Here is a 15,918-nt window from a genome sequence, read left to right on the forward strand (position 1 = left end):
CAAATAAATAAATAAAATCTTTAAAAAAAAAAAAAAGAATAAATTCCCCATTATATGTTAATAATTTTTTTTTAAAAGAAGATTAGAGATAACAGCAGACATTGGTCCATGTCTTCCTGAAATCTTGCTGAATTAACATTAGAAAAGACCTCTAACAAGGAAGTGAATTAAAAAAAAAAAAAAAAAAAAGAATAAATTCCCCAAATCATTGGGACACCTGGGTGGTTCAGTGGGTTAAAGCCTCTGCCTTCAGCTCAGATCTGATCCCAGGGTCCTGGGATCAAGTCCCGCATCGGGCCCTCTGCTCAGTGGGGAGCCTGCTTCCTCCTCTCTCTCTGCCTGCCTCTCTGCCTGCTTGTGATCTCTGTCTGTCAAATAAATAAACAACAACAACAAAAAATTCCCCAAATCATATATATTTCCACTGAAAACCAACTGAATTAAGTTGTTAGTCAAAAATCATCAAATGTCAGCCATTTATATAGTTTAACTTTAATATATGACCAGTAAAAACAAAACAGCTTACTTTAATTGAGGTGGCTCTTCCATGAACTTGGACAAAAATAAAGTACAAATAGAGAATTGTACAGAGGACTACTTTTCCTACAACACTTCTCAGTGATTGAGAGACTGACTCTGTCAGTTGGCTCTCCATGTGAGCTGGTCTTTTCATCCAAGATGACTTCATCTTCAGTTCCCAGCCTATTTAGTTTAGCTGTGTCCGACACAAACTTTATTTCAGTTCAACAATATATGAAATACCTGCTTACTATGTTCTAAGCCATTTTCTAGGTCTTTGTGTTTTCGTACCCTCCTCATTGTGTGTTCTCCCATTAAGTACCATCACGCTGAAGACAGTTAATAGCCTACAAATGTCACTTGACTCAAAGAATGTACTAAATATCCCTTTCATTAAAAGCACAGGAAAAAGAAAAAGTCCTCCCTTCAATGAATAAGAATAAGAAAATATCTAACTTAAGTATATTAAATCAGAATCATTAAATTTCATAAAAAATATAAAATTTCATTAAAGTATTAATAAAATCTATTACAAGCAACAGATTTTAGAAAACAAAAATGTAACTTTCTCTTCCAAGTACTGCATTCATTGCTGGAAAAATTTTAAGACATAGTAATGAAAAATCAGTAAGAGACCCAAACATTCAAGGTTTTGTCTTTTTTATCTACAAAAAATTCTTCCTTGTGGTCCTCTATAGCCTTGTGACTCCAAGTGTGCTCTGCAAACAGAAGCACCATTACCACCTGGAAGCCTGTTAAAAATGCAGATTCTCAGATTTCATGTTCAACCTGCAGAATTTCCAAATCTGCATTTTATTATGAGTATGAAGGTGATTCTTATGCACATTAAAATTTCAGCACTTAACCTACAACTTGGGCTCTTAACATGGCTCCTAAGAGCCATGTGAATTTCAGGAATTCCCTGAAATTTCATGCAGAACTTTTTGTGAGTGAATATATGCATATTTCACTAGGAAAAGATTCCATATTTTTTTTATCAAACCCTCAAAGGAATATATGACCCCAACTAGATTAAGAATCACTGCCCTACAGGATTCTGTGCCATAATTTAGAAGTCAAAATATTTTAGAAACTATTTACGCTGCTCTCAATGAGGTCTGTTGAAGAATGACAAGAATGAAGGTCAGAACGTCACAGTGGGTCACGAAAGACCTTATCTGAAGAATTTATTCACACCATGCAAGAACTATGCCAAGAAACCAGTTTGGAGACATCTAAATAAATAATTCTCTACATGAGGTTTGAGATTAAGAATGTGCACTTGAAGAAGATTCAAACTGAGAAGTAAATAAATAGAAGGTAGGATTTTTTTTAAGATAGGATGCCATTAGATGACAGTGAAGTGCTGAATTCTTGTTGTAAGAGCTCAATCAGCAAATCTCAAACAGGATTCTGTTTGATTTGGGATATATGACCATTTTAAAATGCTCACGTCCAAGTACATTCTTACAATACTTCGTTTATGAGGAGGCCTCAACACATTGTACTAGTCCCATTTTCTTTATCTTCTCTAGGCCTCAGAAGACAAAACAAAAAAGAAATATAGCACAAAAATTAAAATGGATTTCCCCAGGATCTTCGGTGAGCTTATGATAAAGAAGGGCGTGTATCCATACGGTTCCACTATATATGATAACAATGGATCTGTTTCTTTCTTTCATCTTATCATCTAGCCATCTCTTTGGGGTGTGTATTACCCAAGGCATAGACTATGTCTAACTTCTATTTCCTCAGGTCATAGAGGTGAATAGAATTTAATTTTCTTAACAGACACCCAAAATGTAAATAAAAGGCATTAACTGGACTTTGCTGATTCTGATACTGACTGTTATCATCAGACAGTCAAGTATTGGAATGCCCAATTTTTAATGCCCAATACTCGACAGTCTGGTCTCCAGGGTGGATCCCTACCTACCACACCAGTCATCCCAGGCAAGAAGAGAGAATGCTAGAAAACATTCAGGAGGATGAAGTCTTCTCTGCCCCTTTCTATTTCTATAGATATCAGGTAAATGCCTGGTTCTTGTTTTAGCTCCATTTCTTATCCAGGTACAATAGGGATTTTGATGAAACTTTCACACACTTTTAACTATTAATGTACTTCATTTATCTAATAAACACATCCTAATGAAGAATATGATGGTGCTGATACCTAACAGAAGTGGGCAAAAAAGAGTAACAAGAGAACAGACACTAACATTTGCTGACCACCTTCTACGGCTCAGGCACTTGTGCAATCCTGTGGGGTAGAAACTACTGTCTTTCCTTGACAGAAGAAAACTAAGGTCCCAACAGATTAAATCGTTACCTAAGATTCCCAAGTTAGACGGTGACAAGTTTGAGGGTATAGTTCTTGGGAGGGAGGGGAGTAGGACAGAACAAGGATGGGAAAGACAGTGAACCCAATTTTATCTGGAGAAACAAAACAATGAAAAAGAGCCAAATATTTAAAGGCAAATGGGTGACGGAACACAGGCATAAATGGTTCCTCACACAGGTCACCGGACATTTTTTAAAGAGTAAATGATATGAGCATTAATGATAATTTTTAAAAAAGAAAACAGAAACAAAATGGCAAAGCCAGGATCTGAATGCAACCTGTATGATTCCCAAGTTCATGCTCCTAATCACTACATTCCCAAAGAAACTGATCCAGGTTATCCAAATGATAAGTATTTAGAAAAACAGTTTAACAAGCGATCTCAAGTATCATTGCAGTTTTGTTTTTAAAAACACATTAAATATACTTTCAACAACAAACTAGGATAAAAATAGATGCCCTAATTAAGCAACTTAATCTTATTCTATATCCCCAGATTCCCAGATTCTCTATAATCACTCATATATTTATTCCCTCCAGAAATATATTCTCAACTTTCTGGGGCCTTTCTATATTTTCCGTCTATGACCTCTTTATATGCACCTCACTGTTTAAATAACATCTTCTGTCTCAAGTAATGATGTTCAGAGGAGTTTACCTAGATCTTTCTCTAGGTCAGGTAAAGTCTACTCTTTTCCTTAATGTAGTACCGGGGCAGTATATAATCAAAAACCTTGAAACTTTAAAAAAAAAAAAAAAAGGATGAGTATATTCAAAATCTAAGTAATTAGAATCTAAGATATCATGATGTATCTTCAGTTTCCCTATATTGAGGCCCATTTGTATTTAAAATGATATCTAATACCCAGAAGATCGTACAAGCTATGTTACATGGATAAACTCTTCCTCACATCTCAAAAATTAACCCTAACATTGATCTTATTTCCCCAGTTCAAATGTTGGTTACCTCTTCATCATCTTCCTCATCTTCAACATCCAGAATTCCTGAATCCTGTTCAGACTTGGGGCTAGTGCTTTCTATCTCAGTATCAAAAATTGTGTATACATCTTTTTTAGATTTTCTCCTGCTACCTATTCTGGGTTGTTGCAAGACGATGTTATCCAGGTTTCTTTGTTGTTGAGCCTAGGATAGAAACACATACACACACATTGAAAATGAAGAAGAAGAGGAAAGAAAAAAAGAAAGAAGAAACAACTTATCTCAGCATTCGAAAAACTTCTCATTTTGAACAAGTTGGTACCTTAAAGAATATACAATAAAATGCCTTGGGATATAGTTTTAGTCCCCAGAAATAAAACCAAACACATTAATACATACATTTTTAACCCTGAAGTTATCCATCTTGATTCATTTTCCCAGGAAAAAAATAATAATAATCAGTCAATATTATCAGAAGACTTTCCAAATATACCCACTACATCAACACAGAAATGAAGCCTACTCTCCTTCATCTAAATAGCCAAGAGATTAGCACCTAACAACTAAATACGCCTCTCCTACAAGACACAGGCCATGCTGGGATCATTGCGGCTGGGGGGAGGAGGGACAAGACCTTTTCAGGTTAGTGGACTCCAAGAACAGTTCTGTGGTTACAAGAGACCAATAGAATGTAATCAGGTGAATGAAACATGTTACTAGAGTAATTTGAACTAACTAATCCTTGAGGATTGCATGACCTTAATCTGTGGAAAACAGAGTTTTAAAGGGTTTCTTCTTCTGGACTTTAAAAAAGGAAATATAATCCCCTCAGCTTTACAAAACAGATTCAGATGGTGTGGTTTAAATCCATACAAAGAGTGGAAAGTGTGACTATGTGAAGTCAACAATCTAAGTATTAATCCACACAGTTTTAGAGCTAAATCCACAGAGTTTTAGTCAAGACTTAGAAAACTGAGGCTAGAAGACAAAGCATTGGTTTGAGGTCAGAAGGCTAGTTAGTGGTAAATCAGAAGCTCAACGTGTGATCTCCTCAGTTCCAGAAGAGAGATATTCCCACTACACCAACAGTTCCTCAAAGCATGACAAAATATTTCCCCCACAAAAGGTTCTGTTGTCAAATACATGGGAAGCACTGTTGTCATGGAGCCCTCTTGTAGGTACACAATGCACATTAACAGAATAAAAACTGAGAGAAATCCTGCCTAAGGAAACTTCCTTAATTTGGTTTAATCCAGCATGTTCCAAAATATTTCACAATGGAACTTCCAGTTGTTGTTGTTGTTGTTTTTAAATAATACTCAGTGTCATCCTAAGACACAAAGTTTAAAAAGGATGGCCTCTCAAAATACGTATTTCTTAATCAATATATGATATTTCTCCTTGGTGACAGGCAGAAATTAGTTCTGGAGATAATCAGAGTCTCTAAATATTCTGAATGAGATTAAGAAATTCAAGATAAATATTAAGTATGTTAGTCCAGGCACTGGTTAAATGAGACAATTATAATAGGACAGAGAAAAACTTGAACTAAGGGAGCTGGTTTCTGCCAAGAAAATGAAAAGAATCTACATTCCAGAGATCTGAATCAATGGACAAGCTTGTTTCCATGCATAATACTCACTGATACTTTGGTTTGACTTACATGAAATGTACCGGACTTCAGTAACAAACTGAGAAAGAGAAGGTACCCAAGAACATTTATGTTTGTACATAAAACATACTTATCCTCCAAGCATTTGAGAACCTAAATTAGATAGAACAGTCTTTCTCTTCCTCTCAAAAGTAGTGAATTCTTTTCCACTTCCAAGTAAACCACACAAAAAGCAATTGAGGACTCTGGGGAGGCACAAAGGAAGGGAGAACTTCCTAGAACTTTCATATTTAAAAAAGCAGGCCCTGGAATGTAGTGATCACTTGTCTCTTAAGCCCGTCCTTCAGTACAACAAAACCAAAAGCTTTTCATAAAGTGGTCTTATTCTATTCAATCCCAAGTCATTTATTTTTCTTCACAATTGGTAAAATACTACCAGTATATCAAAAGCAAACAAGAGGAGACACATTTAAGTACTGTCATTTAAACTTGAAATGATACAAATCTGAAAGTATCTTATGGAAGTAATTTTAGATCTTCTGTGATTTGTTCTTTTTAGGTGGCATCTGGTTTTCCCATCAATGTAAGGGAACGTAGTTTGAGCCAAACAGGCGAATAAAGATCGCAAACCCTATAGCTAGAAATCAAAACACTGCATGCATGTGGGGCGCCTGCGTGGCTCAGTGGGTTAAGCCGCTGCCTTCGGCTCAGGTCATGATCTCAGGGTCCTGGGATCGAGTCCCGCATCGGGCTCTCTGCTCAGCAGGGGGCCTGCTTCCTCCACTCTCTCTCTCTGCCTGCCTCTCTGCCTACTTGTAATCTCTCTCTGTCAAATAAATAAATTAAAAAAAAAATCTTAAAAAAAAAAAAAAAAACACTGCATGCTGTATTCCAAGGCTCTGTCAGTACTTGGGGGTCTCTCAAGATGATCAAGGCTTCAGTCTGTAGAAGTCTGCAGTGAGGGCAGATCTGCTTAAACAGAAGCGGCCAAGGTGGAAACACTGAAACTCAGGTAGAACAAGGAAACACTAAGATATTACCCATTATGGATACAAATGAAAATTACCATCTATCCAAACTGTATGTTATGGCATTGGCAGGAAGTGGGAGAAAGTAGACGCAAATACATACATGCAGGTAATAGATGCTAAAATTAAAATGTAACACTCAAGTCCATGAAAAACAACAACAATACAAGCTCTTCAGAGCTCTGTTCTAACATGCTAAACTATCTCACCAGGACCATTTCTTCCGTCCCTCTAGAGACAACCTTTATAGCCTTGAACTAAAGGGGAATCAGCGGACTAATTCCTCCAACCTGTGTTGGAGAAGGGGCAGTAGGATACCAAGTAGTCAGACCTTAGAAAACATTTAGGTGTTTTCTTTTTCTTTCTTCTTTTTTTCTTTAAGATTTTATTTATTTATTTGACAGACAGAGAGAAATCATAAGTAGGCAGAAAGGCGGGCAGAGAGCGGGAAAGGGTGGGGAGCAGGCTCCCTGCTGAGCAGAGAGCCTGATGCAGGGCTTGATCCCAGGACCCTGAGATCATGACCTGAGACAAAGGCAGAGGCTTAACCGACTATGCTACCCACGGACCCCAGTGTTTTCTTTTTCTTGTTCTCTTTGTGATTAATTTTTATACATTTAATGACCTCTTCCTCAAGATTCCATCATACATATTCTTCTCTGATTTCCTAATATAAAGAAGTCAAGCCAGATCTCTTCCTCAAGCTCCCTTCTCTTCCCACTCTGTCCACTCTCCCAAAACCTATTGCCCCATTGCCTCTAGTTGTGAGTTCCACCACCGCTTCACTTCCAACAAACCTAAAATGGAACTCATCACCTTCTCACTAGAATTCCCCTGCATATTACAGCCAGGCTCTTCTTACACCACATCATTCACCACACAGATTGAACATGAGGGAAACTGGGAAAAAAAGAAATGTACACAAGTCCACACCCCAACTCCATCCCAACTATCCTTGGACTCCACCATAATGGAAGCTGAGCCTAATTTTCCAGTGTACTTATTTGGTACTCTCCAACATGCATCTTCCACTTGGATCAAGTTCTACCACATACTATAATAGAAATAGCATGCCATTTCTCTACTGGATGACCCCTCCCTACCTGCATCCAGCCTGTCCTCTGAATCCCAACTAGAACTCTGCTTCCTTTAGGAAGCCTCCTTTCGCTGTGCTAACTCGTGGTGCACCCTCTCCGTAGCCCTGCTTTCAGTCAAATGTGTACAGAATGTCTGCTGGCATCAGGAATTGTGCTGCATCCCTGGCCTACAGAGAATAAGATGGAGTTCATGATCCATGAACCTCAGGTCATACTGTTACGGGAAGCATAGGTAGGCAAATAAGTGGCTCAAATTCAGAGCAATTAGCATAATAACAAAAATACAGGTATAACAACTGGACATAGGAGAAAGTAATTGTATCTGCTTGGAGGGGACACCAAACAGCTATCACAGAGGAAGAGGTAGCAAACTGTGCTTTTAAAAGATAAATATGATTTTTCCAAAGGGAAAGAGGTAAAAGAAGCAAACAGCTTGAGAAAAAATCACCATGTGTGAAATAACATTACCCACCCAAAGAATAAGTTATCTTGTATAAAAGCACAGGTGATAAAGAACTACCTAGAGATAAAGAAGCCATACAAAGCAGCCTCAAGTTCACTAGCAGGCAAGGGAGAAACAGTGAAAGAATGTAAGCAGGGGGAAAACAGCATCAGCTTTACAATTCAGGCAAGTTCTTCAGGAGCAGAGGAGCAGGGTCAACTGGGAGAAGATAAGGACTAGAAAAAGAAAAACCAATACAGATCATGGTAACAGTCCAAACAACAATGAGGAGGACTTGAATTAAGGTAGCAGCAGATAGGTAACTGGCAGAAGAAACAGAATTTACTGATTGCAGTGTAGTACCTGGAAGAGAGGAAGGGACTAAGAAGAACCCCAAGTGTTCTGGTCCTGACGACCAGATGGTGGGGTCATTCCGAAGAGAAGAACCACGGAAATAATAAGTTGAAGGAAAAGAGAAAAGGAGTTCAGTAAACCTGTCAGGTAGCCAGGTAAAAAAATCACAGTACAGTACTTCAGTATGTAACTCTTCTCTCTTTGAAAATAGGAAACATGTTTTACCAGTCTTAGAATCCCCCAAACCCAGATCCAGTGACACATACATAGTAAGTTTAGATAAATGTTTACTATATAAAGGCAGTGGGCAACAAAAGGAATGTATGTAAGAATGAGGTCTGGTGTAATAAAAGAGATGACTGGGATGTTCTCCTACGTACTAAAAGATGGGGAACAAAACAGGAGGGGGAAAAAAAGGAGAGGGGGAGCACCCATAAGAATGATCAACTCTGAACTATTAACCTAATATGTCTACATATGCTAATAAATAAAGTTTTATTGTGAAAATACAACTTCCAACTTACCTGACAGTAAGACTCAGTTAAAATTCTGTGAATCAGACGGCAAAGGCTCTGGTCTTGAGCAACCCAATACTGACCTCTAGTGGATTAAAGAAGTACATACACATGACCTTCAGAATCAGAAACCAGTTGAAGAGAGGTCTAAGCCTATAGGTTTGGGGGTCTGATAGGATTACAGGAACTTCAATTATAGGGTACAATATATATGGGGAGGCACCTTCTTGGAGTCAGACAAGTCTTTAAATCTAAGCTCTTCAACTTAGTAATCCTATAGCTTTGGGTAAATTCTTTCGTTCTCTGTGTAACATCCCCATCTATTTAAAAAAAAAAAAAAAGGTTAAAAAAATGTACCTCAGAGCTGTCACAAAGGTTAACAATATTATGAAAAATACCTTGAATTAAAAGATAAATCAAACAAAAAAACACTAAGAATTTTTAAGCTCTGTCTTCTCTCTGAAAATGAATTAGGAACCTTGTTTTTCTATCTACCATAGAAGCATGTGAGCTAGCCATATTTAAGATGCATGATCATTAATGGCATCCAGTACTGCTACACACTGCTGCTCAGTCTTGCCTTTGTACTACAGTTCAAGTCTGACAGATCTGTCCTGGACACCTCCTGTGCTCCACAGCAGATCTTCTCTGTCTCAGCTTACTCCAGCTAGAGCATCAGCAACCTGCTGTCAGCAGCCCTGGGAAGAAGGGTCACATAGCAGAACCTAAGACCAACTCTCACACTTACACCACACCTCTAGCTTCCTGCCCTGGGGCTTTAGACACCACAAGAACTATGTAGCATTCATGACTCTCAGCACTCAAGTGAGACTGCCCTTGACCCAAGAGCAGACAGATGAATGCTTCCCCGTTCTGTTCCTCCCACTGTCATCAGTTCCATCTGGCTTCTCAGAAGGTCCCTAGGATTAAAACACCAGCCTGCCCTACACCTGTACCACTGTACGGACTCTACCAACTTGTCTTCTCTCCCCTCCTGATCCCTGATCTAATAGGTCATGTGTTGGAAGAAACCACCCAGATACAACCTCCCGGGTTCCCTCAGGGAAACCAAAGATAAAATAACAACCCATACAACAATAAAGGGAAGTAGGACGGTGACCCCATGTTTCATGTTTGAAGCCCAAATGATAACCATGAAAATACATAAAGATGAAGATACAAAAACTCCAAAGTTGCCTCTCTGAGGCTCACCCAACAAGGGGAGTACAGAAGAGCCGCAACATCAAAACAGAGTTTCTTCCCATTCACCCCCACTCGCTCTGGCAACAAGCATGCATTAGGCGCCAGCTCCAGGATCAGATTCAAGCAAATAGTGATTCAAAATTAAAGGGAAATAACATATCAATCAAGATCATATAAAAAGGTTATGATTGCATAGTAGTGTCCATAGGGATATGTGAATTCATACATGTATGTGGACTTTGTGTGATACTTTCAAGGAGGGATAAACAACTGGTTTTTCATGTAATCAGATCCCAAAGAATTTCCATCAGTAGGAAGAGTCATCTAGGATTATGATAGCCTTGGAACTTTTTTTTTTTTCATTGAGGAAGGCGGTCGCTCCATTACCTTTAAAATTATTACTGAGATCCTCAGCCCTTCGAAAGTGTCCAGTCCATATTTAGACTTATAGTTCCTTGCGCTGACAAAATTCACACAATAAGATGTAGGGTATTACACTTTGTATGACACAATAACAAAATCAGGGAATTCTCTTGTGAGCTAGGATAATTCTCAGCTCTTTTAAACACCCTCTTTTTCCTTTCTCAACACATAAATGCACAGACCACATACACACAAACATATGTTAACTACAGTTAATTGCAAAATAAATTAGGGGGAAAAAGGAAAAAAATGTATCAAAATCTCCATTCAGTAATATCAGTTATTTTGATGAATGACAACCCAGCATATAAAGATTTCTGTACATGTGAAAGACTGCCTTTTTAGCTTATCTGTATTTTCTATTTATCAGCATTTAACATTTATATTGGTAGGCTAAAAAAAGAACCATACAAAATAAAGTTCCTTTACTCTGTCTTCCCTCAATAATGTATCACAAATATCTTCCTCTACAAATGAAAACATTTATAACAGTATTTGCACTGTAATGCATTTAAAAGAACATGTTTATTTAAACATAGCCTACTATAAGATATTTATATGGCTTCCAATATTTTTCTGTTTAATAATGCAATGCAGACTATCTCCAGAGCTAAAATTTTGTGTGTATCCTTAATTATTTTATGAGGGGAATTCCTAGAAGTAGAAAATCTAGATGCAAGGATAAATGCTACACATAAATAAATACTGGGAAACTGCCATCCAGAAAAACAATGCCACTTCATAGCAGCACATATAAGTACATGAATGCTTATCTCCCAGCCCCTAGAACATCATCAGGCACATTGAATGTAAAGGTTTCTAAACATGACAACAAAGGAAGAAGCTGTAATATAAAATGCAATTAGATTTGGCCATGTAAAAAATATTTCATTTCCACTCTACAGTTTTATTAGTATTTATTTTCCTCTAATACTTCTAAGATTTACTTTAAAATCATATGTTTAATCCTTCTACAACCTTAACTTGAGTGTTACACAGAGGCATAACCACTCACTCAAATGGTTATTTACCCCACCTCAATTTTTTAGAAAACTTCATCTTTTCCCAACTAATTTATTTCATTTTTTTTCTATTCTTTTTTTTAATATTTTATTTTTTTATTTGAGAGGAAGGGAGAGAAACAGAGAGCACAAGTGAGGTGAGGGGCAGAGGGAGAAGCCAGCTCTCAGCTGAACAAGGAGCCCGATGTAGGACTCGATCCCTGGACCCTGGGATCATGATCTAAACCTAAGGCAGACACTTAACTTACTGAGCCACCCAAGCACCCCAATTTATTTCAGTTTAAATGTCTGCCAAATGCATGACATGCATGGTTTTAAAAATCGATAATACTAAAATTATTTTATGAGAAACAATAGTACCTTCTTATGCTTTTTCCAACCCCCAATTCTGTTCTGTAGATTTAACATTTTTACATCCACATTTATAAATACCCTTAAACTTTATGGTAAAAACTTAGCTCACTTAAAAATCTAGACCCCCTACCTTACTGCTTCTTTAATTATCTTCCCAGCAAAGTATTTTAAGTTAAAGCAATAATCAGTGTTAATCATTATGTCATGTAAGCCTTCTGTCTCACCAAAGAGTCAAGTACATATGCAATGATTACATACAGTTAATGACAGATTTTTGTTTTGATTATAGCTTTTGTTTTTGAGTTCCAAGTTCTCCAATTTTCTTAATTCTCTAATATTCTAACTACAATAATCTTTATTTCTTCAAAAAGCTTACCATACTAGGTATAATATGCACCCTACCCAGACCCTATTATTCCTGAAGGCATATGTAACCTGAGTTGATTGTCCTATAGACCTGCTTCATAAATGTGATTTCTAGAAGGGACTTACTTTCATCTCCCACTGGGGTTAGAGCCATAGTTTTCTAAATTCTGTATTTACCTTTTAATTATTTTAATCCCACATTTTGTTGGATCACATCTTCAAGTGACTTTTTTTTTTTTTAAGATTTATTTATTTATTAGGAGGGGGCGCAGAGGGAGAGGGAGAGAGAGAGAATCTCAAACAGACTCCAGGCTGAGCAGGAGCCCAACATGGAGCTCAATATCATGACCCCAAGATCATAACCTGAGCCAAAACCAAGAATCAGACGCATAACCGACTGCACCACCCAGGAGCCCCTCTTCAAGTAACTCTTAATAAATGAAACATGAGAGTTAAATTTCCTGAGTTCTTGCGATCCAAAAATGACTAATCATTCTTCACATAAACTGGTAAAAAATTTAACTGAGTATAGAGTTCAAGGTTCCTCAGATTATTGAAGACATTGTTCCATTGTCTTCTAGCATCCAGTATTGCTAATGAGAAAACCAATGTCATTTTGATGGTCATTCTTTTGCATATGATGTTACTTTTTTCCTCTGGAAGTTTTTCAAACCTCTTTACCCTATGTGTTCTAAATTTCACAATGACACACCTTGATGTAAATCTTTCTTTCATTCATTATGCTGGGTAAGTAATATACGCATGAACCTGAAAATCTGAGTCCTTCAGAAAAAGGGAATTTTCTTGTATTACTGCTCTGATCAGTTTCTTCCTTTGTCTGGAACTCCTAATGGATACTGAATTCTCCTATAAAACCTCTTGATGATCTCTGCAACATTTTTACATAAAGAACCAATTTTTTAATTTTTAAGAATACCAACTAATTTTTTGACGTATTATTCTGTTTCTGCATTATCTGTTGCCTCCAGATAATTTTTATTGTTGTTACTTGTTTTCACATACTGGTAGATTTAGGTCCCTCTCTTTCCAGGTGGGTATTTTCCCCACAAAATTCTGCTAAACCTTGGGCAGCCATTCATATTGAACAGGAAGTCACTTAAGAGCTTACAAAGAGGTCTGTGAGCATAGAAAGACTAGTCACCCAGGCTTCACTTTATGGAGTTCTAGGAGGGAAATAACCTCTTTGCTGGTGAAATCCAGATGGCACTTCATGGCAGTCTTTTATGAACTTCCCTAGAAAAGAATCTTCTACTCTTCCACCTGGGGATTGAAGTATAAATATTCCATGCATGGGGCAGGAGAAGAAAGAAGAAAGAAGAAAAAAAGAAGAAAGTTCACGTTTTGTATGTGAACTTTCAACAAATCACACTATTTTAAACCTCTCATCTTATCCCACCGCCTATTACTTCTTTTTTCAGATTTATTTATTTATTTGAGAGAGAGGATGAGAGTACACACACTAGTACATGAGTGGGGGGAGGGAGGGGAAGAGAGAGAGAGATTCTCAAGAAGACTCCCAGCTGAGTGGGGAGCCCTACCCCAGGGCTGCATCCCATGACTCCGAGATCATGACCTGAGCCAAAATCAAGAGTTTGATGCTCAACCACACCACTTGGGCACCACCCCCCCCACACACCCATTATTAACTCACATCTCCAAAGTCTCAGTTTCTCTGGAGTAATCAATAGGTACTGGACTGTTTTCTCCATTCCATGTGTACCTCTGTTTCTGCTTCCCCTGTGGCTGCATACACTCTGCTGTGTTAGTAACCACTCTTCCCAGCACTTTTTTTCCTTCCACCTTTACTATTACTGATACATAAATAAGTTTAAGTTGGACAATGTGCTGTTTTGATATGCATATCCACTGCAACATGATTACCACAATATGTTACTTAACATCTCCATCCACTCACATAATTATCATTTTTGTGTGTGGTGATAACATATAGGACCTACTTGCCTAATAGCTTTCAAGTATATAAAAAACTATTGTTAATTATAATGATCATGCTGTCAGCTACATCACCCGAACATACTCATCCTACAGCTAGAAAATCTGTGCCCTTTGACCAACAGCTACCATTTCCCCCACTTCTTGGGCCCTAAAAATCACTATTTTACCTTCTATTTCTAAAAAATTGGCTTTTTACATTTCACATGTAAGTGATACCATACAGTTTTGGTTTTTCTCTATCTGACCTATTTATCTTAAATAACGCCTTCCAGGCCATTCCATGTTGTCACAATAGTCAGGATTTCCTTCTTTTTATGGCTGAACAATATTCTATAGTATATATACACTATATTTTCTTTATCTGTTCATCCATCGATGGACTCAGTTGTTTCCATGTTTTGGTTATTTAAATAATGTCTCCAGCTTTGTTCTTTCTCAGGACAACTTTGTCTATTCAAGTTCCTCTGTAGTTCTAAACAGATTTTAGGACAGTTTTTTTGTTGTTGTTGTTGTTTTATTATTTCTTTGAAAAATGCCATTGAACTTTTGACTGGAACTGCATTGAATCTATGAGTCACTTTGGGTACTAAGGCCATTTTAACAGTATTAATTCTTCCAATCAATAAACAAAGGATATGTTTTTAATTATTTGTGTCTTCTTCACTTTCTTTCATTAGTGTCTTGTAGTTTTCAGGATATAGATATTTCACCTCCATGGTTACATTTATTCTTAATTATTTTATTATGTTTAATGTTACTGTAAATAAAACTGTTTTCTTTATTTCTTTTATAGATAGTATATGGTTAGTATATAGAAATGAAACTGATTTGGGGGTGTTGATATTGCATCCTGAAACTGTACTGAATTTGTTAATTAGTTGTAACATGTTTTTTTGTGAAGTCTATAAAGATTTTTACATATAAGATCATATCATCCATAAACAGGAAAAATTTTACTGCTTTTTAATTTGGATAACTTTTATTTATTTTTCTTGACTAATCTCTCTGGCTAGGATTTCTAGTACTATATTGAATAGGAGCACCAAGAGTGAGCGCCTTGTCTTCTTCCTGATTTTAGCACATTTTCAACCACTCTTAAGAACGATGTTAGCTGTGGATTTGTCATATATAGCTTTTATTGAAACACCCGGGTGGTATAGTCAGTTAGGCATCCAACCCTTGGTTTCGGCTCAGGTTGTGACCTCAAGATTTTGAGATCAAGCCCCACAGTGGGCTCCACGCTCAGCATGGAGTCTGCTGGAGAGCCTCTCTCCCTCTCCCTCTGCCCCTCCCACTCATGCTCACTCATGTACTCTCAAGTGTGGCTTTATTATACTGAGGTACATTTCCTCCATATCCAATTTTTAAGTTTAATGATGAAATGATGTTCTATTTTGACAAATGCTTTTTCTGCATCTATTGAGATGACTCTATGATCTTTACCTTTCACTCTATTAATGTGACATATCACATTTTTTATTTGAATATCTTCAACCATCCACATATCCTATGGATGAATCACACATGATCATGGTGTATAATACTTTAAATGTGCTGATGAATTTATTTGCTAGTACTATGTTGACAGTTTTGCACCTAAATTTATCAGGAATATTTGCCTATATTGCTCTTTTCTTTTACTGTCCTTATTTGGGTAATGCTGGCCTCATAAAATGAGTTTGGGAGTGTTCCCTCCTCTTCAAATTTTGGGGAAATTTTAAGAAG

The 15,918-nt window shown here is 37.2% G+C and overlaps 1 protein-coding gene across 3 annotated transcripts in view; it reads right to left on the bottom strand.

The window, feature by feature from the left end:
- EXOC6B (exocyst complex component 6B) overlaps positions 1-15,918 on the bottom strand; it is a 625,057-nt gene that overhangs the window by 368,395 nt on the left and 240,744 nt on the right. For 2 of the 3 annotated variants that reach the window (XM_044261369.1, XM_044261368.1), the window contains exon 7: positions 3,828-4,004. The exons of the other annotated variant lie outside the window; for it this stretch is intronic. In XM_044261369.1, the coding sequence (XP_044117304.1) occupies positions 3,828-4,004 (177 nt within the window). The remainder of the gene's footprint in view (positions 1-3,827; positions 4,005-15,918) is intronic. 3 annotated transcript variants of the gene reach the window in all.

The sequence above is a fragment of the Neovison vison genome, chromosome 8, assembly GCF_020171115.1.
Source record: "Neovison vison isolate M4711 chromosome 8, ASM_NN_V1, whole genome shotgun sequence".
NCBI classification, from domain to species: Eukaryota; Metazoa; Chordata; class Mammalia; order Carnivora; family Mustelidae; genus Neogale; species Neogale vison.